Source organism: Alosa pseudoharengus, unplaced genomic scaffold (genome assembly GCF_046254945.1).
Source record: "Alosa pseudoharengus isolate Yale_2024_CS ecotype anadromous, Long Island Sound unplaced genomic scaffold, YU_APseudo_1.1 YU_APseudo_1.1_scf_15, whole genome shotgun sequence".
In the NCBI taxonomy this organism is placed as follows: domain Eukaryota; kingdom Metazoa; phylum Chordata; class Actinopteri; order Clupeiformes; family Clupeidae; genus Alosa; species Alosa pseudoharengus.
Window position 1 is genome coordinate 5,311,593 of NW_027468620.1, and position 27,425 is coordinate 5,339,017.

Sequence of the window (27,425 nt, forward strand, 5' to 3'; positions counted from 1 at the left end):
GCAACGTATATTCCCATCCGCTATGACGCGAAAAATACCACTGAAATTATTTGAAACTAAAGTAACGAGCCTGTTTTGTAAAATGTAAGGAGTAGAAAGTACCGATATTTGTGTTAAAATGTAAGGAGTAAAAGTAAAAAGTCGCTCAAAAATAAATAGTAAAGTAAAAATATCTGAAAAATCTACTTGAGTACAGTAACAAAGTATTTGTACTTCGTTACTTCCCATCGCTGTCTCATTGACATGCAGCGGAGTGGAGTCATGCTGAGATGTGTGAGAGCGCGTGCCCGTCCCCCTTTGCCAAGCCGAGTCAGAGCCTTTTACACACACACACACACACACACACACACACACACACACACTCACCCTCACACTGCATCGCATGTCCAAGAATGAGCCGCGTGAAAAAAAGACTGGCGGGAGCTGTCCACGGCCCCTCTCCCTGGCTGTGCCAAGGACGCTGTCTCGCCCCCGAAACCTGCTCTGATCTGCCAGGGCACAAGCATCAAACCAAACCCTCCTGCCTGGTGCGTCGTCCCCTATTTCCCATGCTTTTTTGTGTGTGGCTTATTTCGTTTTGCTTTGCAGATTCGGGAGGAAATCAAATATAGAGCAGGCACAGGAGACAGTGTTTGGCAGAGCATCTTGTGAGAGACAGCAGGTTCACCGGCTCAGCAGCACCATCGTTCTGTCCCCTTGCTTTTTTTCTCTGCCGCGGCAGTGCAGGCTTTTATTCGTTGTGGCCTTGATATCTCACAAAGCTATTAAGCATTCCATTTCAAAGCCAGCTCTTAGTTGAGATGCCAAGGATGGTTTTGAAACCTTGGCATGAATGCACATCAAATTGATGATGGTTTTTTTTTTTTGTTCCTTTGGACACCATCACAACATCAAGTGGCTTAGATCTGAGCTCTGTATGTATAGTGGGTGACACACTGCCCCCTTGTGTAGGTCTTGTGTTTTGCAGTGGGCCACAGGTTGCTGCGGTGCCTGTGCTGTGCCTATAAATGGCACAGTGACAGTGGAGTGGACACTAAGTGACCTGGCATTGGCACTGAGAGGATTGGCAAGCACGGGTGCAGCTGTGGCCATGTCTGTGGCACTGGAAACATGGGAGACCGCCATCAGAGCCAGCAACTGACCTGGCACTAACATGCCTAAAACAGATCTGTGTATGCAATGCATACTACATGTATGGGTCAGCTTTGAATGTTAGGGCTCAAAATATTGTAGAATATTTTGTTAATTAAAAAGTTTTTTTTTTTACAGTATGTTGGACACAGGACTACAGTATGTGTCTTCATTTATTCATTGAGGTAGAGAAGAACTGCTGAAGAATTAACAAAATAGAAAGAAAGAAAGAAAGAAAGAAAGAAAGAAAGAAAGAAAGAAAGAAAGAAAGAGAAAAGGTGCACATGAAGTGTGTTAAGACACTTTTGTACATACAGTGGGAAGATAATATAACAACAAAGTGATAGGATAGGCAGACAGATAGGTAGTGTTTAGAGAGATAGATGTTAATGAATAGGAGAACACAGAAGACTGGGAGACTGACTGTATTGTCCTTAGTCCAGAACCAAGGCCACAGCGTTGGTGACACAGAGTGAGATCTTCACTCATTTATGAGGCAGGAGTTCTCTCCACTTTCATCCACTGCTCTGAAAACACCATCACATACTTCTTTTTCCTCTCCATATCAAAGGTTTGCCTTTCTTGCTTTTGTGGGAGCCCTACCTTTCTTTTTATTCCCTCAGAAGTGCTCCTGGTGGTTTATGATGTGGGCTCTTTGTAAATAAGGACAGTGGCCTGGATGAGAATGACAAACCCTCTGAGCAAAGCCTGAGGAGAAACTTCTGGAAAGATGACCATGAGGTGTTCTTATGTCTGCTTTAGCTACTGCCACATTCATATTAAAAAATATTTTAAAACTCTCTCAAATGAGAATTCCTGCTAGACTTGAGTACACAGTATTACAGTATATTCATTACATGGGAAAGGATGGGTGTGTGGGTTAGTGGACGAGATGGCATGGAACCATGTCCAAAAACAACAAACACATCAACCTCCACAAAGACTTTTGGAGTGTATGTGTGTGTTACGATGAAAGCATGATGGGTAAGACCACACACCTGTGTTTAAACAGGCTTGGTGCCGGAGGGCAGATACGTGGGCACCTGCCACCCACGCTCCACGCCCACTCACCCGCCCTGACCCTCCACTTTATGAGGCTCGTCAGAGCTGTTGTGCCTTTCCGTGCGGTGTGACGGGCACAAACACAATCGGTACAGCCATCTTAAAAGGCTTCCCGACACCACACAATGCTCGGCTGCTGGAGTCCTTTGTACCTGTGGTTAGCCAGAGGTTATGTGTTGGTAAATTAAGGCGAACTCACGCAGCTGGAAATATAGGTCAGAATGGTAAAATGGAAAGCTCAAAGATGGCCAGTGATAAAAAGTCTGTTTGCGTGTGTGTGCATGTGTGTGTGTGTGTGTGTGTGTGTAGAACTGGGTGTTCCTACCCCCCCCCCCCCACCTCCCAACATACACACAAACACATCACCTGAGACTGATACCACTACACTTCAGAGGACCATATCCAGCTGTCCGCCATGGAGATATACTCACCTATGGAGCTCCTGGCCCTGGAGGCGCATGGCTCGGGGGGGCTGTATGCCCTTGTTGTCATGGCACTCTTTCCTCTCTCCTACTGGCTCTTCGGACGTAGTGAGTAACGCACATCTCGACTCGTCTCGTCTCTCACCTCCTATGCCCTCCATCTGTCCTGCAGGTTCGCCCTGAAAAAGACTTTCCATAACTCTTTTTTAATCCAGCTGGAAGGTCAGATGGTCACTTGTTAATTTCAGAGATGAAAATGTCAGAGTAGAAGTTACTTCATTTGGAGCTCCTGAAGTTTCAGAGAAACATGGTGACTCATTCTGGTGATATCAGTAAGTACAGCCTCATTTCGATTCATCATGACCAGACAGCCAGCAACTAAGATATATATATATTTTTTTTTTTACTGTATCGCTTCAGGTCTGATGGATATCAGACTTTGACTGATGTGTTGGTAGGATGAGTAAGATAAGCTTTGAACTGAAAGTGGTACCATGGTCAAACAGCTACTCTGTAGTGAGGTAATCAATATTAAATGTCATGTATGAGAAACTGCATGGTATATTTGTAATGGGATCATGTTTATTTCATATGCAACCTTTACTTGGGTACAAAATCATGTGTTTGTGGCCAGAAGTTAGTCAACACATCAACAGCAACTTTGGCGGTTGACATTGTGTACCTGCTCACAGTAGGCCTATGTGTGAAGTCTACGAAAAATCTGCAAAAATAAGTTAATAGACAGGAAGATAAAATAAATAATAAAATCATATTGTCACTGACACTGAGTGGTGTTGTCTGACAGCAGCTTGAAAAAAAGCTTGTCGTATCTCCCCTACTTATATTGTAGATGAAGCAACCTGTCACTGGAGCAGCTGATATGCTCGGCATCTCATATGATACTGCATACAAAAATCATACCTTAAAATGTGCACTTATTTTTCTCTGAATTTTGTGTGTTGAACAAGTGCTGACTGTCAGCAACCAGCGGTGTACCTTTCACCCACCTGCACATCTCCCACCTCCCTCAACAACCCCCAGATGCCCATCTCCCGCAGTGCCCTGTCCATCCAGCAGGGGTCCTTGTCTAGCTGAGGGAGCCTGCAGCATGATGGGTTTTTGAAGGGCATTGTGTTTCCGTCATTAGAGCCGAGCCGAGAGCGTCTGTCTGACGGCTGTCCTGGCCTGTCGCGCCGGCCTGTCATTATCGGCTCCCAGTGACAGTGTGGGATGGCCTCATCCATGGAGATGGCAATCCGACTCACAATAACTAGTGCTGCGTATTACTATGCCTTCCAGCATTTGCATTTGTGAGGAGGTGAAGCGGGAGAGACATGGGGTATAGAGAGTGTGTGTGTGTGTTTGAGAAAAAGAGAGAGAGAGAGAGTGAGCGAGAGAGAGAGAGAGAGAGAGAGAGAGAGATAGACCTGTGAGCCTGTAGGTAATAAATTTCTGCAAAAGTTATTTTTTTAGTTTATGACCTCTCTCTCTCTCTCTCTCTCTCTTTCTCTCTCCCTCTTTCCCTCGAAAGTAATGGCTATGCTGGAAGCTGGCATAGCTTCCTCTCCCTGTTGCTTTTGCTCGCCGATGCAGCAATGCTGTATACATACCCTTCAACCCAGTCATTGTAAATACAGATTAACAGCCAGACAAGCGGCACACAGAATGCTTTCTCTATTTCCCTCTACTGAGCTTCCCTCCTCATGGTCAAATGGATTGCATCTTTGAGACATCAGCAAATGACTGCAATGAAGAATGGCATCATAGAAAAGTATAGATAGACATACGTATGTCTATAGGTTATTTACCATTTATTTCTTATCATGTGGTGTAATGTAGATGTCTCTGGTGGTGTATTGGAAGATCAATTTACAGCTCGTAGGAATGGTGCCTTTGCCCAACTGTGAGCAGTTATTGTGAAAGATTAAACTCAGTCCTTTTTATCCTAATCATATCTTGTGTCTCCGGGGTCTGGAGCCAGTGCTGTAAAAGGCAATTTAGCCCCAAAACATTACAGTTTATGTTCTACAGTTCTGTAGTTTTAAGTATTATAGGCCAAATAATCCACTGTCTGCAGCCTTACGTGTGACTCTTGCTTGTCCACTTAGTAGACTTTATGAATACTTTAAGGACCGTTACTTGTCTCTATCTGTTTAGTTCAGCATGGAGCATTTCAGCTTACTATCCTCTTCCCCTTAGAGTCCATCTTAAGGGCCTCGGGCAGGCATGGAGGCACAGTGGTAGGGTCGCCACCTGCCAATTGGTCGGCCTGGACTCACTTCCCCAAACTGCCATTGCGAGTATGCATGATTTTTGATAGTGTTGGTGAGTGGCTGCTAAAGAACAGTAACCTTCACCATCTAAAGGAATCAACATATTTAACAATTATGACATGCTGTTAGAGAATGCCACCTTTTTCAATTTCTCTGTTGTTGCTCAACTGAGAAGGTTTTCTCACAAACTGTCTCTGAGACAACCTCTGTGCCCTGACCAAATGATTGCAATTACAGTAGCTAAAGCAGAGAAATTACCCTGTTTTTGAAAAGAAAGCTGTAGTCTCTATCTTTAAAGGGACTATCTACCGCTTGTTAAATGTATCTTTGCTATCTCTACCAAGAGCCACTCTACAGAGAAATGAAAATGAACCGAGGAATATTACCTGCAGTATTATATGCACAATTATAACATCCACTTCAACTCAACAGCTTTAGCTGTCATTCACCTGGGGGTTTGCCATGCCGGGCTCTGAGTGCCTCTCGTTTATCAGACCCCCTCCTCCCCTCGGAAGATCAAATGTAAAAAGCAAAGTGAAGGGAAGAGAGCCTCACAATGTGCTACTCATATCGAAAAACCAATTTGGAAAAAATCAATGGGCGCACCACTCAGAGTGGCATTTATGGTGTGGGCACTGGGCTCGAGCCTCACCTTCGTCCTGTGAGAAGAGGAGGAAGAGGAGGAAGGCTTTGCATACAGTATGCGGCTGTGCCTGGATACTCCATCATGCAGATCTGCAGCCAATTTTCTTTTGCCTAAATCCTGTGGCATTTTGCAGCAAAAAAGAGCTGGGTTTGAATTCCAGCTCTCTGGTGTACAGCTCATGCTCCCACAGTTGATGAAATGGAAAGAAGTCTCTCTCAAGTCCCCCACTGTTGTGTTTTAGTTACAGCTTTGTTGCTTAGCAAAATGTCAGCTTGGAACAGCACTCATCGTAATTGCTGTTGGAGCATGTGGCACCGGCTTGTGTTCTGTCGTACTTTCTGTGAGGTCAAACTTCAATCATCCCACAGAAAGAGAGGCTAATTAAACAATGTGCTGTCCCTTATACACTCTTACTCAGTACAGAAGTAAATAAGCCTTTCACAATCCAGTTCTTCTCTTTTCGAGATTATAGGTATTAGGAGCGTCCAAATGACATCGTAATCACATGCTGAAGTATCTGAAGTGGATTTTGAGCCGCATGTTATCCTGTTGGCTTTATAGATGTCCATGGATCATCATTGGTGGGGGACTTTCCATCCTCTAACAATGTAGGCCTATTCTCATAGGACACTTCATTGTCAGCAAAACCTCCAAGAATATTAGAGGTCACAGTGATTTTTTTCTCTTGCAGGGCTTGGCCTGGTCAGTGGCACAGGTGTGGATAAGCATGTCCAGTTAGGGCCAGTGCTCTCTCTGCATCTGCAGCAGAACGAATCCTTGTGGGTCAGAACTTGGACAAGCAGAACATTTATCACAATTAGGACATGGGGCATAGACCACGGACAAACTGCAGAGGAGAACGCTATCGAGTGTGTGTGTCTGTGTTCATCTGTGTGTGTGTGTGTGTGTGTGTGTGTGTGTGTGTGTGTGTGTGTGTGTGTGTTTAAGAAAGAAAGAGAGAGAAAGTTTGAGTGTCTGTCCATCTGTGTGTGTAGGTTTGTGTGTGAGGGGGGAGGGAGAGGGCATTAGTGGGAGTTATTGCAGTATAATATAGGCCACATCTGGGGAACCCAATTATCAACATGACAGGTAGAATGAGCTGAATTTTTTACCTAGAATACAGTATGGTAGCATTTCCACAGCTATGAATTTTTTTTGTTTTCCTGAGCTTTTCTTCACCTCCCTTACCTCATCCTTAAATCATCCAAGTCTTTCATTCCTAGAAGGATGGTGTTGTTTTTTTTATCCGGTTTCCCCCTTCTGTGTCCCTGGCCTTTTCCTCCTCATGATCTGGTATAGCCTGTCAGGATCTGGTTGAGTGACAGCTCATCAATACATGGGTGTATGCAGGCCAAGAGGCCAAAGCTTGGGGCCTGAATAAAAGATGCTGTGCTGACATCCCAACATGATGGACTTTGTTCTTTGCCCCCGCATGCATTCTGAACCAGCCAAGTTTTTATCCTAATTATTTCTGTCCACTTGCATTGAGAGTTGGTTGACGGACTGGGATTAAAAAACGGCCCTGGCATTTTCATCAACCAGCGGCCCACACGGGGACGCCCATGCACGCGCGTGCATGTGCCCGCAACACACAGATATAACTTCACATGCACGGACATAACACGTTTGTAGCCCCATTGGTGATTAACTCTAACTTTAATATGCATAAAGACTGAACCAAGAACATGGATATATCAATGCACAACTCCAAAAATATGAAATATGAAAATGAAAAAAGAATAGCCTAGAATAGGCTACATGGATTTCTATGCAACGTCACGTTAATGCAAACGAACGGCAAACTCTGAAATATAGCCTGAAATGAGATGTTATTATCATTGAGACAACAGGGGACCAGGGGTATATAAAAAATTCCGATTGTAGCTTACAGCAGCCGACTATTTAAGTCAAGTTTATAACACTGTGGCACCAAGCGTCTTCTGCCCCACGGCTGCGCGCGAATGTAGGCCTAGTTTTGTTTGTAAACGGGAAACCCATCAGAGCAGCCGCTCCACAAACGTGTCTTAATTAACGTCATGCAGTTAACAAGGTGCGAAGAAGCTTGCTCATCAGCATCCAAGTTCATTATAGGACCTCTTTCTCTGTCGCCATCAGCATAAAGGCCTCCAAATTATCCTGTGACAATCGTGTCCTTAGGCCAGGGGTCTCAAACACCCGGCCCGCGACGTGTGTCAAAATAATAACGTAATCCGGCCCTTGGGACTTTTTAATTGCGACAAACAACGATACTGATTAAAATAGACGATAGTTCTACGACGAAGTATGGTGACAAATCTCATTTGTACTCTGCTCCACTATGCTAGACATCCAGAGATTCATTCAAACCCAAAATCGCTGCGCAAAGTTTTCAGGAAATACTTGTATTACACGCGAGAAACACAAAGACGTGCATTTGTAATGACGCGGAAGCGATGCAGGTCATATGTTGCATAAATTGAAGCAGAAATAGGCCTACGCCAAATGTTGAAAAACGTTTACGTGTGATGAAGTCTTAGGAAGGCTATGTTATTCACCTATTCTAAATCTGAAGGAGAATATCCTTTTGGAGATTATGATCGATCGTCTATTGAATGGAGGTGCGTGTATACGACGGTGTCCACTAAGCATACCATGCTTATTTCGACCCTCTGCCCAACATTGTTGGTTGCAGTGGTAATCGTGATGATAGTGCCCGTAATGGACGTGGTACAGACAGCAGGGCTAGTAGAAATAGGGCTCTAAACTACAACTTCTGGGTACTCAGATTACCCGCGATAGGAACTGATTTGACCAGAATACTTTATTGTAGGCCAGGCCTTGTGGTTTAGAAACCATATACATCTTAGGTGTTGGTATACATCTTAGGTGTTTTCCTGTTAATTTGTTATGTGGGTAATATGAAAAAAGGAAAGTAAACCTGCTCAAATATGTTCATCCAGTATTTACTGAAAGGTGCCAAATTTGAGGTGTTGCCATCCAGTAGCAAATTAGATGGGTAAATTTACCCCCTTCATAAACTTTTGTTTTACTCAAAGATTTTTACATTTACAGTAGGACTTTATCTCTGACCACTTTCAAGCCATGGCCTTTAAAAATCCAATGGTGTTGCTTTCTTAACCCTGACGCCTATAGTTTGCCAGGTTTAAAAAAGTTATGAGAGGAAAATATTTTTATTTGGTGTGAAACACACACATACCTGTTTTTATGCTTTTCATTTGTTTTATAATTTGTATTAATATTTATTTTATCATTAGGCCTATTTTATTTATAAGCTAAGGTTGCTAGCACAGGTGTCTAAAACTAGATAAAAACACTTGCACTTTCTGTTTGCAGTTTTGTGTGGTATTTGAAAAAAAGAACATTGCATTTTCAGAAATAGCCGGCCCTCCAATCAGATGACGTTGGCAGAATTGGCCCCCAGCTCATTTGAGTTTGAGACCCCTGCCTTAGGCGATTCTTGATGAATTTAGGAGTGGAAAAACTCCGTTTGCATGCCACTTGAGTACATGACAGTGTTAGTAGGAATTCATTTGCAAACCATATATAGTTGTAGGCACAGGTAAAGAGGTTTAACTGCTGGAGAAGGAAATAGCAACAGATTGCACAATTCTTGCAGGTAGCACATTTCTTGCTCACCAGGTTTATTTCTGTATCTTCCTATATCTCCGCGGCATCATCAAAGTCCGACGCTTTGACTGTATACTCGTTTAGAGGAGACTTTTTCAGGCTGTCCCAGTGCGTGGCGAGATGTGTCAATTCCGACTGTAGATTTTCAACCGTAGCACCTTCACTGAATTTAAGCAGACATTCTCTTATGTTTCGAAGTGCATTTGGGGGCAGTTTATTAGCTTTTACAAGGGGAAAATTCCGAGGATCAAGGCATGCTAGATCGGCAATTCCCCGTGCTGAAGGAAGTAGACGCATTCGGTTTTGAAATTCCCAGAAGTCATTGCTTCATGTAGCCTAACTTTTGTAAACCAATAATAAAATAAAAGATACAGGCAGCATATTTATTGTATTCCAATTTCAAACAATGCACTTTTAAATCATTTGATTGAATAAGGTTACAAAAGAATGTAGACTGATGTAAATATTGAGGGTCACCATGACTATAGTGTAGAGACTCATGTCTGGTATAAATACTGATCAGGTTCCTACCATGGAGGATATGGAGTTTGAGATTAATGGCTTATTCGAAGCCATGTAACACTATTGATGTTTGATAGTGGGCCGAGAGATATTGTAACACCGTCTTTGCAATAAATGGGCAGCGCAAACCCGACAAGCATGCCGCTCCGTGATTGGCCGGCCCAAACGGCCCACGAGGGGCCGCGGCCCTTCTGGCATCTGCCCAAATGCCAGACCGTCCAGTCCGTCAACGTTCTACATCCAGAGTCCCATGCCAAACTCACTGGTGTTTTCTAGCATTGTAGTGTCTTGTAATAAAAGGTGGAAAAGCTTTTTAGGCCTAGTCCACACATACCAAACCGATCTTTTTTTCCTCAGTCTTCCCTGGAACCGTATCAAGAATATTTGCATCCAAACGGATCCATCTCAACACGACTCAACACGTTACTTCATATCCCAGGCCTATAGGTGGCACTGTTTCTTTACAGAAATTGACCAAAGCTTGCGGCGCTGTAGGCTATACAAACAGACAGAATAGGCTACGACAAAAATGGCTAGTACAAGGAAACCTCAGGCCTAGTCCACACCACGTACCAAACCGATCTTTTTTTCTATTGTTTTCTATTTTCTATGTGGCTATTCCGTCGCCACATTTATAATATTGCTATAATACCTTCGTTAGTAACAGTCGATACTTTTGCCTGCATCAAATTGCGCATTCGCATTTAGTGCTCTCATCGGCTTAACATGAGTTCTAGGCGTCTTTGTATGTTCATATTTGACTTCACTAGACTGTGAATGCATTTATTTATGTTGTAAGACATGTAAAAATAAATGAATGACACCAGCACTACGCACAAACTTACACCGCACTTCCAATAACTTCTGACTAGTTCTCTCGTGTAACTGACAGTAGCTAGAATGCATCAAAAAAACACCGGGGAAAACACTGTTCAGTCCACCAAGTCATAAGCTATTGGGGCTGCGCAGCACCAGTTGTGATATTTATCCTACTGAGTGTAATCGTAGGTAATGTCATGTATGAAAACTAGTATTAGGCAATACTATAAACTTGTGTCAAGTCCAGGGCAGCTGAGGTGTGCGATGATATCATCAATAACCTACGCAAGTGCAGTTTCGCCGTCCAAACGAACTCACGAACTCATGGTCAGGATCTGTAGCAGATACCGGATCTGTGTTTGCATATTTAATACGTTTCATACACGTGTTTCAACACTGCATTTCGGTCATTGCTTTTACAAGCAACAATTTCACCACAGCTAGTTCTGGAGTAGGCCATTCATCTAGCCCGCTTGCTTATGACGAGACTCAGGCTGCGCAGTCGGCACCTGCTTCCTTATTTGGGTATTGGGTTGACAGGTTTTAGCCTATGAAAACGGTTGAAATTGAAACTAAGTGATGGTGTATGTGTAGGGTGTATTTCATACACAATCTGGCAACCTGAATGGATCAATGATTTTAAAATGAAGTTTGATGGCCATGCAAATTACGGGAGTTTTCCAAAACGGGAGGGTGCTGGGAGATGACCTTGAAATACGGGAGAAACCCGGGAATGGGAGTGTTGACAGGTATGCCTTAGACTCTTACTACACTATATAAGGGTGAAAGCAAGTGTTATGATAACAGTTTGAAAGAGCTGTTCATATGTACAGACTGTTGGTTTAAAATAGCATCACATAAAACAAGTACTGTACATATCTCAATCGTCATACATTCAGAGAGTGTTTATAGCACATTGATAAACCATTCTGTGCAGTTGTCATCTCTCTGTCTCTGCCCAAGTCCTAACGTCACTGTAGAAAGATGGTGCTATGATGAAAACAACATGAGGTTATTACTGTATTTCCAGAACTTTCCAGATGGCTTGTGTAGTACGGCTATCAACCAATGAAAATAGTGCTGAATTCACAGGACCAAATGATTGTGTGAAGTACAGTCTAACTTTAGATTGTGTGTGTGTGTGTGTGTGTGTGTGTGTGTGTGTGTGTGTGTGTGTGTGTGTGTGTGTGCACGTGTGTGTGTGTGTGTGTGTGTGTGTGTGTGTGTGTGTGTCTGTGTTTATGTGTATGTATACTTGTGTCTGTGCATAGGTGTGCATTCATCTGTGTACACTTGTCTCTGTGTGTGCCTTTGTGGGTGAAGGTGTTTGTGTGTGTGTGTGTGTGTGTGTGTGTGTGTGTGTGTGCGTGTGTGCGTGAGTGCCTGCATGTGTGTGTGTGTGTGACTACAAAGCCTTACACTTGTTGGTTTTTCACATTTTCTCTAAGAATAGCGCCTGGTCAATAGAGGCCATATACATTACTGACAACAGTTTACAGCCCTCAGCTCCTCTGTCTGGTATTTGTTTTCACAGAGTAGAAGACAAGACTACTTGTCACGTTGATGGCTCTCTCTAGAACAGAGGCAACATTAGTTTGTGATTTGTGAAAAAGGGTTTTCCTTTTTTATCACTCTCAAACTGCTCCTTTATCATGGATACTATATCCTAAGAAGGAGATGGATGCATTTGGGTCAAGGTGTTGATGGAGAGTATTCCACTTTGTCAGGTGTGATGCCTGATGATAGACAGGAATACAACACCACATAGAAAGTCTGTTTGATTTAGGATTGTGTGTGTGTGTGTGTGTGTGTGTGTGGTACATGTGTGTGTGTGTGTGTGTGTGTACTGTATGTGTGTGTGTGTGTGTGTGTGTGTGTGTGTGTGGTACATGTGTGTGTGTGTGTGTGTGTGTGTACTGTATGTGTGTGTGTGTGTGTGTGTGTGTGTGTGTGTGTGTGTGTGTGTGTGTGTGTGTGTATGATAGTTACCATTTGCCCACAACTGAGGTCAGACTGCAGTGCAGTGATCCATATACAGCATCCTGGCGCAAGGACTCATCCAAAAATGTCATGCATGCATCACTGCTTTACACATATACTGTACATTACAGCAGTGTGGTGCTACCATGCAGGTGATCTAGAACAAACATATTTCTGAACTTGTATAGTTTTAGGTGGTATCTTGTGCATTTAAACTGAAGAAAATGAAGTTCATATTTCTAAATTGCTCATCACAATTTTCAGAGGACTAACTTGCTGTCATTTGAGATTCTTATATTGCATGAATCTAATATGAAAAATTAATATTGTGTAATATATGCATGCATGCATAAGATGATAGTTACTCCTTAATTTTAGACAGCCCTTGCTATATACTGCACACAGCAACACAGAGTTGCTCTGGTGACAATGACCCTTGTAATATAAGCGACATAATGTGTGTAAGTCTCTTTGGATAAAAGTGTCTGCTAAATGAATACATGTTAAATGTAATGTAATGTACATACTCACAAACAGTATGGATATGCTGTCTTCTTATGCATTGTTTACTTTCTGTACTTATCATTTCCATACACTGTTTAGTATATGAAGTAGATATTGTACAAAAGGAGTGGAGAGGAGGAGGTTTGGATTCTTATATATGTGTGTGTCTGTGGATGAGTCATGGGAGGTGTTTCAATATAAATTTTGATATACCTCAGCTTTAACATCCCTAAGGGGAAGAACTGCTCTCTCAACGATAATCACATGCCACCTGTATATTTCCTCTCCCCATAAAAGGGACATAGATACTGTGAATCATAAAGACTACATTAGTCTGTAGAACGTTTGCTACCAAACTGTTCACTTAAAATCAAATCTTTCTCTTTTTTTGCAGTTAATGTAGCATTAGCGCTACCTTAAAGCATAAAAGCACACCTTCCCTCTCTTTGTGTGTTATATGATCTCTATTGAACTGACTTGTCTGCTCTTAGACTGGGTGATCAGATGCAAATTGCATTTCTGACACTCCCAGTAGCCATCATTGAGGCTTCCATCCTGGAAACATTGTACGGTATGAAAGGGAACGAAAAGGAAAGGGAGCACTTTTGGCTTAAGTAGATTTAACGCATAAACCACATTTGGTTTGATATGAGCAGGCAGAGGTGTTCCCCAGCCTCCTAAATGCATTGCATTTTTCTCACATGGTTTTTGTCAGAGTGGAGTAAGAAAGTGGAATACCATTGGGATGCTTATTCTTGGCGAGTTAAAAAGGACAGCTTTTTCAGTTAAATAACTAAAAGGAAATCAAAATAAACATGGACTTTGTTGATTATTTTTTGATATTTGTATTTTGTAAGAATTTGAAGAATATGTATTGAGTCAGTGATCACCTGTTGTAAGTTAATGTTAGACATTGTTCATATTTCAGATTTCTTAAAAATGTTGAAACATATTTTGATAGTTTGATACATTTCGAGCACACAGCACCCAGCTCAGATAGTGATAACAGTGCTGGAGTCCTGAGTGATCTTCCATCTTAGACCACAGATCTGATTACAAGAAGAAGTGATGGAGGCAAGTGATGGAGGCAAATTACCTCCTGTTTTTCTCCTCTTACCTCTTTTTTTCTGTCTAGAAAGTGTATGTTTTGTATGTATAGTCCTATACAGTCTATAGTATAGCCACTATCTTTGTGTATGTTCGATATGTTGAGTATGAGGTACATCCCCCCCATGCCTTGCCTCTGTTTATAATCTCTCTCTCCCTCTGTCTCCTTCTCTTCCCCTGCACTCGTTTACATAACCACTCACATGCACATCCAAGTCTTTTTTTAAAACCCATCCTACTAGTGCAAGTGCATATTTGGCGCCTGCAAAGCCGCTAACACATAGCAAACCGGCGGTTCTAACCTGAAGCGATAAACATGTGCCGCCTTTATTCTGTTTGCGCTGTCACGGTCAATACTGTGGAGCCTTGCGTTCTCCAGTGTAAAAGTGGATATGCAAGTCGCTCTCTATGCAAGCAGCTGCTCTTTTTTTTTTACCCATTTCCATTTCCCAGCCAGCCATCAAACAGCAACAACAAAAAAACGTAAACCTATTCATCGTTCCCCAGAATAGATTGCCTTTATGTGGACCACCAGTCAATTTTTTGAAAGAAATTCCTCAAGCTTTGAACAGAAATAATGCCAGCCAATGGCAGCCAAATGAGTTTTTCATTTCACATAAGTAAATGTATTGGACATCCCATGGCATCTGTGTGAGTAGATTTATGTAGTCTGAAAGAGGAGATGGAGAGAGAGAGCGAGAGAGAAAGAAAGTAGAAGATAGAGATAGATGGAAGCCTGTGTCTGTCTCCTTCAGTTGCGTGAAATTACTCACTTCAGCCGACTAAATAATTTGGGGCCCCACCGGCGTCCATAAACAGATCTGCTGTCAGAGATTGCAGTGTTTTGAGCCTGCCAGGCAGACTGAGAGGGAAAGAGAGAGAGGGAGGGAGGGAAGATGGAACTGGCTGTCTGCGGGTTAGACAGACTGCCTTTATAGTCCTCTCCACAGCCTCAGGTTAAACAAGCATGTAAATGCTTTTAAGCTGAATGACTGGAGCCATAAGCACAGACTCCCTCTGGGTTCTTCTCTCTTTAGAATGTGTGTCCTTGTGAGAATAACTGGAAAACTTTTAGAGCCCCAGGTTTTTAAAATATTTTATCCATATTATTTCTTACTTTCAAGCATACTTCTAAACACTTTATTGTTGGCTAGTATTATTGTCCTTTGTGTATTTTCATCCTGCTTGCTGTTTCTATTGCACTTTCACATCAGTCCTTTCAGACAGATGTACAAACTAAAAACTAGATGTACTAAAAAAACGGTTTAAATCTATTCTATTCTAAGTCTTGAATCTTGAGTACAAGTTTGACAAGTTGCCTGCAAAGTATACAATTTCAACTTGAAACTGATGACCTTTACAAGTGTGTTTATTTATCTATTTATTCTAAATGATAGCACAGTAATTACTGGCAGTACAATGGCTGTTTACACCACAGCCTCTAAATATCTTCAGCCTGTTACCTTGGAAACCACATTAAGCAAATCAATGAAGGTAGTGTCATTGGAAAGGGAGGGCATACTTCTCTTCTGTTTCTCCCTCTGTTGCAAACTCCCTCCCTCCCTCTTTCTCTGGCTCCCTCTCCCTCTGTCTTTCTCACTCACACACACACACACACACATGCGCACGCTTACTGACAATCACGGCTCAGGAGTGGCGAGTGGGACACACACGCTGTCGGATTCCTCTGCTCTGGGCTGTATTTGTGGAGGGGTAGCTTTCTTCAGGAGATCCCTCGCGCTGCAGGGCTTTTTTCATCCTGCTCTTCTTTCTCCCTCCTCCTCCTCCTCCTCCCTCTCTTCTTCATTTTCGTCATCAGCAGCTGGATCTCCTGTTGAGAATGCCCTGCCGGTAGGGACAGGCTGGCCCTGCCACCCTGGACTTGGGCACCCAGGCGGGGGGTTGATGAGGAAGAGTGGAGCAAATCAGGAAATGGCTTCCCTGAACCCCATAGGAATTCTAATCTGAAAGCCTTTTGCTGTTGTGGAGGTTCTTTTTTTTACTTCCCTCTGTTTTTTTTCAATTCCTCATTGAACTTTTCCGAACTGATTGTCAGAGGACTTTGTTGGTGGAGTTTGCGTCCCGGGCTATGCCAGTGCGATGCCAGTGACCTGCCATGTTGAACCTGGACGGCCTCGAGGTGATTGCAGTCCTGGTGGTCATGGGACTCTTCGTCAAAGTGCTGGAGCAGTTCGGGCTCTTTGAGCCAGTCGGTGGGGAAGGTAAATCCTTCGAGGGGAGGGGAGGGGGAGATCTGTAACTATGCACTCGTGCATGTGTGTGTGTGTGTCTGTGTGTGTGTGTGTGTGTGTGCGTGGAGTGTGCAGCTTGTTTGAGTCTGGGCTGCTTTTTATCCAGCGTGGCTGAATGCTTCAGGCCCCTAGTAGTTTTGTTTGTGCGGATGGGCACTGGTGGCGTTATGGCAGGATGATGGGGCAGGATTCCTGCTCATTCCACTGCAGAGCTCCGTCCTGAGGGGCTTCTCCTCACGCCCGTGTGGTCTGGAGGACGAGAGGAGAGGGCTGGGGCTTGGGTTACTGATGCAACTGTTGGCTCTGTAACTTTAGCCGAGTGAATCCCCTCTGTCTGTCTCAACCTTCAGTCACTGTAGCACCTCTCTCCCTTCCCTTCTCTTCTCCTCCATGCCTTTCCTTCCTTCCTGACATGCGCATCTACTGTTCAATCAATAAGACAGTGGAAAGAGCTCCTGAGTGTTGTGTTTTGGTTTCTGTGTGGAAATTCTAGTCTAAGAGTGTGTGTGTATGTGTGTGTGTGTGTGTGTGTGTGTGAGAGAGAGAGAGAGAGAGAGAGAGAGAGAGTGTATGTGTGAAACAATTCAAGTTCAGTCAACAACAACTCAAGTAAATAAAGGTAGTCTTTGGCCACCTCAGTTCTTTTGAGTGTGAATAAAAAAAATGTTTGACTGTGAGGACATCTGAGGCATACTAAGATCACTCTCCCAAAAGCATGGACCCTTTTCTGCCTTTTCTTTAACCTCACACACTCCTCTGGGTAAGGAGGACATGATTTGAACTGAATTTCCTGAATTTCCCATCCATCTTTAGCCAAGGCCCTTGTGCTGATAAGGGGTTTTATCAGCTCCCAATCTCACTAACACTTTCAAGAGAGGTCTGATCCTTATCAGAGATGGTATTGACTGCCTGCCTGTTACACAAAACAAATGGCTGATTGGAAAGGTGTTTTTGTTTTGTTTTTATTTATCTCTAAGAGGAGCCTTTGTCTTGTTCTGGGTCTTTTTTGCAGACTTAAAGGAAGCTTTGGTATTGTACAGCCATAATAACCTGACTAGAGCAATGCATGCAGTTGCATTCAACAAACAATCCCTACATTGTGTTCTGGTGAAGAGGATGTTCGATATTAGATTTTTTGAAATGATAACCTCTCTTATCTGCATAGTGGAATGAAAAAGCTGCAGAGAGATAAGGCAGATATGGGTGGTGGTGGTGGTATGTGTGTAGGACGGGGGGTGTAGGGGTTCGGCTCACCTAGGGAGGGGGAGTAATGAAACAGAATGGAGGTAGCCTGGCTCAACTCAACTCAGTCTGACCCCCCCCCCCCCCTCTCCCTCATTCATTTCCACCAACCCCCCACCCCCATCCCGTCTAAACACTGATGTATCTTTTGGACCCAAACCAGTCCTCAAGGTGTGCCAACATGTTTTTCATCTCCGGATTAAAAAGCAAAGTTCGTTTGACAATTCATTTTCTTGGTGTGCGTCCAGCACTGGCCACCCTGCCACACTGGAAGTGTTCGCTGGACTCGCATTGCGAGAGCATAGTAGTGTATTACATTTGCATCCAGGGCAATGCATAACTGTCCAGATACATTATGCAGAGGAGTTCCTGAACTGCAGCCAGGCATGCCTTTGAGAGACGGTGACTGTAGTTAATGGCACATTTGCTTATGTCAGCCTCATTCATTTTCTACTTTTACTGTCATTCTCCAGCAGAGAGAGAGAGCGAGAGAGAGAGAGAGAGAGAGAGAGAGAGAGAGAGAGAGAGAGAGAGAGAGAGAGAGAGAGAGAGAGAGAGACAGAGAGAGAGATGCAGCAATACACTATGTCAGTAGCATCCGTGAGGGAGCATTCAGACTGTGTAGTTTAGATTGCAGATGTGGCATTGAAATGGGTCCAAACGATTTGAAATTGCTGAACTGACACACACAGACACACACACACACACACACACACACACACACACACACACACACACACACACACACACACACACAAAGAGAGAGAGAGAGAGAGGCACAGACACACACAAGCAAGCAACCAAGAACACAAACAGTGACAAATATCCTGTGCCATCCACTTTCCTGTAGAGACCCATGTAGATACTGGTAATGTGCAAGGAAATAAAGCATTCCACTGAAACAGACAAAAAAACTCTGTTTATTAATGCTGTTTAATTTGAATATTTGTCCTTGCCATTTCCTAACGCCTGGTTAATTTGGCTTTGTTCTGATTGTTGTTCTGAAGTTCTCTGGAGTTAGACCCAGCCCCATATCTCTTTAATCTCCCTCCATTGTCGTTCATGTCTCATTAGTGGAATTGCATTTTGCTCGAGCCCGATTCAACACAAATGGTCGATGTAATTTAGAGGCCGCTTCCAGCGATCCACTTCCGATGTGTTCCACAAACCATGGCAGACTCCAGAGGGATGGCAGCGGCTGGCTCTCATTAGAGGCTCTCTGTACCACCTCTAAATGCCTCCCCGACTCGGCTCATATTTCTCGTAATTTTCATCGCCAGGCATCAATAAACGGGCCCTTGGCTGCGCTACGCTCATTCATTTAGCATGCTCGGGCCTTGCCGTCTTCAGAATGCCTTTCAGATTCTTGTTGAGTTCAGGTTTTGGCATCCCGTGTGGCATCCAAATGTAAAGCACTTTGAGCTGCATTCTGTGTATGAAAGGTGCTATACAAATAAAGCTTATTATTATTATTATTATTATTATTATTATTATTATTATTATTATTATCCAACCTTTGAAGGGTTAATTCATACACTACAGGCCATGAGTGGAGTGCTTTTCTAAATCATTTCCGTCCCCTGACTATCTATCTGGCTCATATCTATCCATTGGAGTTAAGCGATAGTGTTTTTCCCAGATAGATCTATTAACTCATCTATTCACTAACAACACTTGAGTGCATGAATCCATTCAGTGCATTATCTGGGCTGATACTTCACGATGCCATCGCATATGAATGGCATGGTGAAGATCACTGTGCCAGGCTTGTCAAATACACAATTCAAGATAAGTAACTGCACAGTGATTTAGCAAACAGTGCATGTTCAGAATGTTCTACTACATTTCCTATGTTAGGCCATTTACATGCTGGACCGCATCAGTGATTCTCACCAATGTCAATGTAAGAGCCTATACATGTGTGCATAGATAATACATAGACTTGTTGAATAATCAACCTGGCAACCAACCAAAAAAGTGAGTTGATTGAAAACTGAGATGGTTGCAACAGCTGACTGTCTCTCATCATCATACTCTAGTTATCAGAAAGAGGCCCACACCATCATCCCTCCAGGAGCAGCAGCACTCTCATCTCATTTCCATTCATAAAGGACGGTCAAACTCTGGAGACTGATTCCCATTAGGCTAATGAGACCCGTAGTCACACATCCTCACCCCCGACACATCACCACCCACCCCCAGCACCCAGAGCAACTAGCGGGGAGAATTGACGAACTCCTCACACCTCCAATAAAGGACAAGTCGGGGAGGGGGGACATCAGAGGGAGTTCTTTCAGCCAGTCAGTGGGCTGACACCGGTAATGTGCTTCTGAGAGGATGTTCCTCTGTGTTTGTGGACTGATAACTCAGGTGCTGCGTCTTTGCTGCCTCATTGCTTTAAGACCTCCCTCCCCGTTGAAGGACTCTTAAGACAGCAATAACATCCAGAACATTCCCTTTGCTGAGGTGAACCGAGTAATGACACAAGGGGCCAACTTTATGAGCCGAAAAATTACCCAAACTAAATGCGGAGATGAGCCAGATGCCTGAGCTAAAGTGCCGAGGTCTGGGTGTTCATGGGAGTGTCAGCATTTACATTTACATTTATTCATTTAGCTGACGCGTTTTATCCCAAGCGACTTACATATGTCAATGATATTACAAGGGCCATTGTCCCCAGAGCTACTCGGGGTTAAGTGCCTTGCTCAAGGGCACAACGGTCGGGAATAGAACCCACAGCGTTTCTGGCTACTACATGCTTGCCCAGCTCTTTAGCCTACTAAGAGCTGAAGTCTCCAGGAGAATCTCTCTAACCTTCTAGTTTTCTCTGTGCTGAAGTTTGAAAGACATCTGTGCACCACATACACCAGAAAGCCACTTCAAATCAATAACATTTACACTGCTCTGAGATTTGGGGGCGGTGGTAGTGTAGTGGTTAAGGAGCTGGGCTAGCGTGCAGTAGCTTGAAAGTTGTCGGTTCAATTCCCTGCTTCCACCGTTGTGCCCTTGAGCAAGGCACTTAACCCCAAGTTGCTCCAGGGACAATGTGATCCCTTGTAATATAGCTGACATATGTAAGTCACTTTGGTCAAGAAGTGTCTGCTAAATGTAATGTAATGTAATTTGACTTTGAATCACAGTTTGGCATCAAGTTTTGAGACTATTTAATTTGTATTCAAAACAGGTCAAGTATTTAAAGATCAGAATTTCTTATTTTTTTCATTCTTTCAATGGCTTAACCTCTCAGATAATATCCTCTGAATATGTGATTTGTTATTATTATTACAATATTGCAAAGTTTCAAGTTTTTGAAACTGGTTTTGTGACACAAAAATATTCCACCCATTCTTATTTCTCAATATGGATAACTTGTAATGCCAGATCTGTGCGCAGTGATTCTATTACTTGGTGGCACATCTTTGCTGCCTCTATGCCAGCCGACTGCCTGAAGAGAGAGAACATGACCATGTTAGCCAAGCAGCAGGGAGGTCTGACTGACCACTGCGCTAAGGGATATCAGACACAGTGTGGCGGTCAAACAGCTCATTGACCATGAAAATCTCACCTTCAGCGTTTAGGAAAATGAGCTTAACATGATTTTCTCACTTCAGCTTATAGTATTAGTGTAACACTCCCTTGTCCATTTAGTTTTTAGGGTGTTTTTTCAGGTTGGTGTGATTATGTGATTATATCATTATATTATATCTTGTACAGCTTAAGACACTATGAGAGCGCTATGAATTTTTAGGGAAGAGTATCCAAATCCAAGGTAAGCCACTCCAGCAATTTAAGGCTGATGCTAATGTCTTCACAATGCACCCTTTTCTAAATTGCATGAATCTGTCTGTTCAGCCATTATAGTGCCATTTCTCTCTGGTAGTAATGACAACCCAAAGGATATCTCCACTATTTTAAAGATGATTGACTCCCCATCATAAAAGATAACACTCTTGTCGATGCCCTCATGGTCAGTGCGGGAAGCGGTGAGTAATAGCCCCATCAGAGAGGCTTTTATTCTGCCACTTTGAAAAGATGGGTGCTGTTTAATCCCCCAGCGCTTGGTCGTGGTGTTCAGGGAGGGCTCAGAGTGATGGCTGTTGCTAGCAGACAAGGGCTGCGGGTTGTAAAAGGAAAGACAGATTGCCCTTTTGGTTAAGTGTGGTCTATTTGCACATGGACATGTCTTACCTCATCTCTGAAGCCTCCCTGAGCCACCGTCCCCCACCCCCTTGACCCTCCACACACCCACCCACACACACACACACACACACACACACACACACACACACACACACACACACACACACACACACACACACACACACACACACACACACACACACACAGACTCATACACACACACACACAGACACATACACACCCTGCTCCAGACCTTTTAATGGAAGCACTTGGCATCCGTGCAAAACTCCCTAAGTGTAGTCTGTGATTGGAGTTAAGTGAGGGTTTTAAATGTCGCGGTGAGGGCATCTTTCAGGCGATCCCGACCGTGACTGCTGTTCGTTTTTTTTTTTTACACTACCCTGCCACGGCTGATTTACTGTCAAGACAACGGAACTGAGGGCCCAGCAGAAAACCTATATAACGCTCTCAGTTTATGTGTGTGTGTGTGTGTCTGTGTGTTTGTGTGTCTGTGTGTGTGTGTGGAGAGGGCTGGAATCATGTGAAGTTACTCTCCAGTGGTTAGTCTGTGTATACAGCATGTCAGCCATGGCCTCCAACTCTCTGTTTACATACTGCAAGAGACACACACGCCAGCTGCACTTGTGCAGATTACCTGGGAAGTGTTCTCACCATTTATGTCCTTGTTTTTCCGGCACACGAACGTGCACACACACACACACACACACACACACACACACACACACACACACACACACACACACACACACACACACAAACACACACACACACACACATACACACACACAAACACACACGCATATCTCCACTGCCACAACACTCCGTTCCTGATGCACATCCAGAACTCTTGACACTGTTTCAAAGGCGACGGCAGCAGGGGGCTGGGAGACTGGCGTTCTCGGGCCTGAACTCTCTGTCGCTCCCTCTCCATCTCTCCCCCCGCGCTCTGCCATAGAGGTGCATTTCATCAGGCAGCCTCTCCTTCATCATTGCTGTTTGCTCTCTCTCTCCCACAGGGAAGTGGATGGCATTGTCAGTCTGTCTCTCCTCGTAAACTGTAGGCTGAAGGCCTGTGGGAGTTGATTTTCATTGGTCCTGCACATAGATGTGATGGAGAGGTTTTAATCAGATGCCGGTACTACTTTAACATCCTGAGGGGGATCATTCACAACTGTACCACACTCATTTCATCTGACCACACATGCATAACAAAAGTAATGACATATTTAAGGCCTATCCTTTACTTTTTTAATATCCCCTAGGTATGAAGTCAATCCTAAAGTTACAAATGACAATCTCTGATTTTTGAAAAGCCCACAGCCCACTAGTGTTATGTGCTATGGAGTTTTTGTGTTTTTTTTTCTTTTCATTTTTACTTTGTTGTGTTTTAAACTTCACTGAGTCATTTACAGTAACTTCCCTGGCCAGGCTTGTATAGGCAAAGTACTTGTATTGTGTTGCTGCTGTCTCGTACTAATACGAATAGCAGTAATTGCAGTACCTCTTCACTGTCTGCTGGGGTGTTCTCCCTATTAAGCAGCTGTTAGAGAAGAGTGATCGCCTGTGTGTCTATGCTGCAGTAGGCTCTCTGTAAGCAGTAGTGTGATGCACAGTAAACAACCGCTACCAGGGAAATTGATGGGAAGTCGTTCCGGTGCTGTTGAGTTTGTGTTGTCAGGTGCTGGTGGGAGATGATAACATATGGCACCGTAGGATGAGTGAGGAGAAGAAAGGAATACATGTAAAACAACAACAACAACAACAACAACAACAACTACAATAACAACAACACAATAGTGCTGTGCTTCTGGCTCTGGCCGGAACTCTGCGTATCCGGTGTACCAGCCCTCTGAACAAACAAAGGCCAGCTCTGACCTTCAGCTTCACTGCTGTCGGTTCATTAGTCTGAGCCCTTGCCATGACAAGGGATTCTCTCCACGTCTCACTTTCTTTCTCTTTCCTTTGTTATTTTTCTTTCTTTCAGTCTTCCTTCCTTCCTTTCTTTCTTTTTTCTTTAATCTGTCTGTACCTGTCTACTTGCCTCCCACCCTCTTCCCTCTCCTCTCCGTCTCCTTTGTATCTTTTACCTTCAGCTGGGCATAGTGCCCACTTACCAGCTCCAGCTGCCCTCTGGTCTGTGGCCTGTGCTTGTGAGCGAGCAGTCCGGTACAGTAGGCAGTGGGCAGCCTGCCTTCACAGTCACTTATTAATTAACCTTTTAGTTTGCCTGACTTTGAACAGCGCGATACTCGGAGGAGAGCGAGAGCCGCTGGGAGTTGCTAAGGGACAGCCTTTGTGAGCGTTTTGTGGGGGTTTGGCTGACTTTATCAGGAATGCCACCGGTTGACCACAGCAAAGGCAGAGACTGCTAGGGGTGCTGGCTAATGCTTCACCTTCAGAAGGCTGAATTAGCCATTAGGTTTGTTTTGTTATGAGTGCTGTGAAATGTTTGTTGCATTGTTTTTGTTTCACATTGCACCATAGAACTGTTTTGTGCTAGTGTGCCCTTGTTTGTGCGTATCTGGACGTGTGCGTGTGTGTGTGCACGTGTGCATGTGTGTGCGTGTTTGTGTGTGCATGTGTGTGTGTGTGTGTGTGTGTGTGTGCGCTTGTGTGTGCGTGTTTGTGTCTGTGTGTGTCTGTGTGTGTGTTTATGCAGGTTATGTGAGGGTGAGCAAGTGAGTGTTTTGCAGATGTTATCCTCTCTCAGATGACTGTATTCAGTGTATTTATAGTCATAATAAAGCTTCAGTTGAGCTTATGGTGGAATAAAATAGTGTCTCAATACACATGCTCTCCTGCCTTATTCATGTATAGCTTCTCTCACAATTCCTAACAGAGCCAAACTGTACATAGGCTATGTTTCACTTTGGTAAATCTGAAAGTCAATGACAACAATCATTGCAGCAGTGACCAGCTTAATATATTGTTGAGTCTTGCTCCTCTCCACTTTCCCTCTCTATATAATCAGACCTCATTATTTTAACAGAGTAGCTTTTGAATTATCTAGCTTGGCATAGACAGTAGATTGCACTCACATCTAATTTTAGTGCCATGTCTAAAGCAGCATTAGAATACACAACGTGAGTAGGGTACCAAAGAGTGAACGTTACTCTCAGAGCTGAATCCAACCTAAAACACAGGGAATGTTTTCTTTTTTTAAAAAACAACATGATGTGATGCCTTTGATTTTCTTTCTGACTCAACTCCCAATAGTGTGATATAGAATGATATATTTTATATAGAATATTAGTATCTTAAGATAATCTCTGTGAAGGAATGGAACTCAAGATAAAATGACCATAGTTTTTTAATATTAGACTGTATAATTACACGCATAAAGGAGATAAAAACAAAGACTATTTTTGTTGGTCACAGGAAACATCCCAAGACTCTTGGTGTAAAGGCTAGACATTTTCTCTCACCAGGGAGGGCACTTAATGTAGACATTAAGACGTTGAACAACTGCCCGGCTACTTCTTAAGGCGTAAGACAGTGTGACACAAACGAAGAAAAAATGAGCTCTGTTTTACTACAAGTCTGATTATGAGACATTAAATATGCAGGGGCAGAGAAAAAACAGGGGCCTTCGGCTAGAGATCTTCGGATGAAACTTTAATGTGCCAGAAGACAGTAGCCATTAGTCTATTTCGTCTGTGTTTTTAATGGCATGAGAGAAAAACCCCAGCCCGTCCAGACTAGACACACGTTTGGGTTAGGGTGATGATGAATCCAAGGAGTTCATGTGTTTAGCCTACATGCACCAAATCAACTGTCATGAGCTGTTATCTTTCATGATTTCACATAACTCAAGCTGATATACTCACAATATGGCTGGAAAAAGTCCAACTGAGTGAGTCAAATCATGGCTAATATCAGTAATGGATTCCTGACAGTGAGATGTAGGCATTAATTATGCATGATGCGACCTGACTGTTTTTGGGGAGTGTTGTCGGCAGGGGCGGAGTGGCAATCGGGACGCAGTCGGGAGTTTTCCCGGTCGGCCGGCCCATAGAGCTTTTATCGTGGCCGTGATTCGTACATGAGAAATGCATTTAGAATTTTCCGTGAAGATCTCTGAGATCTACAATTCAGAGTTTCAAGAAGTCCAACCAATATTTATACCACTCGCTCACTGTCTATATGTCATTCATGGTTACCCTGCACACTCATCTCTCCCATGCTGATTAAGGCTAGCCTTAATTTTTTATCTTAATTATTTTTTGTCTTATTCAGGCGTTACAGAACTTTCATGGTCACAAATAAAAAAAAAAGACAATTTAATTTGTTTGTTTGTTCTTAGTAAATTAACGCAGGCCTAGGCTAGAATGGAGCAAAGCCTCCTGGGAATGGGGAATGTGTTTCTGGTTTATCCAATGAACCGATTGCAGGTCAAGTCTATTTACAGAAATGTAGGGGAATAAATAAGCGGCCCCTCGTCTAATGGCATGACCCTACAAGCGATCAAATTCGAGGAAAACTACAGGATTTTTGACAGTCGACGGATTTGCGTGGTTGCTTGCTGTTTTACACATGGATGGAAGGCAGAGAGAAAGGTTAGCGGAGCTAAAGCATTGACGTTAGGGTGACCAGACGTCCTGAGCAATTCGGGACAGTCCCGAAATCTAAGCGTTTATCCCGAATCCCGAATCCGGCCCTAATTGTCCCGAATTATACTTAATCAGAACACTGAGTAGTTATTTTCTGATAAACATTAAAAACTGTCCGTAGAGAGGTTGAGTCGACTGCATGCAGCCCCCGACGGCAGCTAAGTGTCTGGATGCAGCCCCGGCTACTTTGTTTCTTTTTTGACGCGAATATTCCTTCAATCTTTATTTATTCTCGGAGGTTCATTGAGGGTAGTCCTCATTTTCAGTGAAGCCGAGATTACACAATAATAATGGAATAACAAGAGATATAGTATAATAATTGTGGAAAATAAAACAAAATAAAACAAATAATAAGATAACCTACATACCATTATAAAGGAGGAAGGGAAATAAAAATACAGAAAATATTAATAATAAAATAATAACAATAATAAAATAACATTTTCAGAATCAGAATTTTCCCGGTGGATTTTAGTGCCCCACTCCGCCCCTGGTTGTCGGTGATAGTTTGCAGTGTTTTATCAGCCTCAGGCTGTTTATATTAACTCCTCTGGTGGGCCAAGAGTGGTCCAGTCCCTCTGGGAGAACAAAGTCTGCCCTCGGAAAACAAGCCGAGATGTTTATGCAATGGAAGGTTCCTTTGTACAATATCATCTGCTCGGCAATAAGAGTTGATAATAAGAATTCTTAATAAGAATTAGTGAGTCAGTGTGAAGTGAGATGAAATAGCTAGCTTTTAGATTGCACGCTTTATAGTTGCCTAATTTCCGCAATCCGCACCCAAAATCAATCGCTGTCCATGAGAAAAGAAAACACACTGAATTTTTAATGAAGCCTAAACGCAGATCACAGTTTGAAAACAACATATCCACTGATGCTTTTACAAGAACCAGTCTGCTTGGCTGGGCCAAGACTGGGCGTTTTATTCGATGATTGTAACAGATCTCTGGCCGGCTCTGCTGGCTCTGTGTCGCCCGGAGAAGGACAGCAATGTGAATGTGTGTGGCCACTATGGGAAGATCACATTCGTACATTCACATGTACGGAGCCCCTAAAGGACATGAACA

General features: G+C 43.3%; 1 protein-coding gene across 1 annotated transcript in view; it reads left to right on the forward strand.

Annotated features, from left to right (window-relative positions):
* The first annotated feature begins 2,609 nt into the window (after positions 1-2,609).
* Positions 2,610-27,425, forward strand: part of LOC143124059 (A-type potassium channel modulatory protein KCNIP2-like) — a 43,072-nt gene continuing 18,256 nt past the window's right edge. Inside the window, exon 1 of the mRNA XM_076285331.1 lies at positions 2,610-2,723. Coding sequence (XP_076141446.1) covers positions 2,627-2,723 — 97 coding nt within the window. The 5' untranslated portion in view covers positions 2,610-2,626. The remainder of the gene's footprint in view (positions 2,724-27,425) is intronic.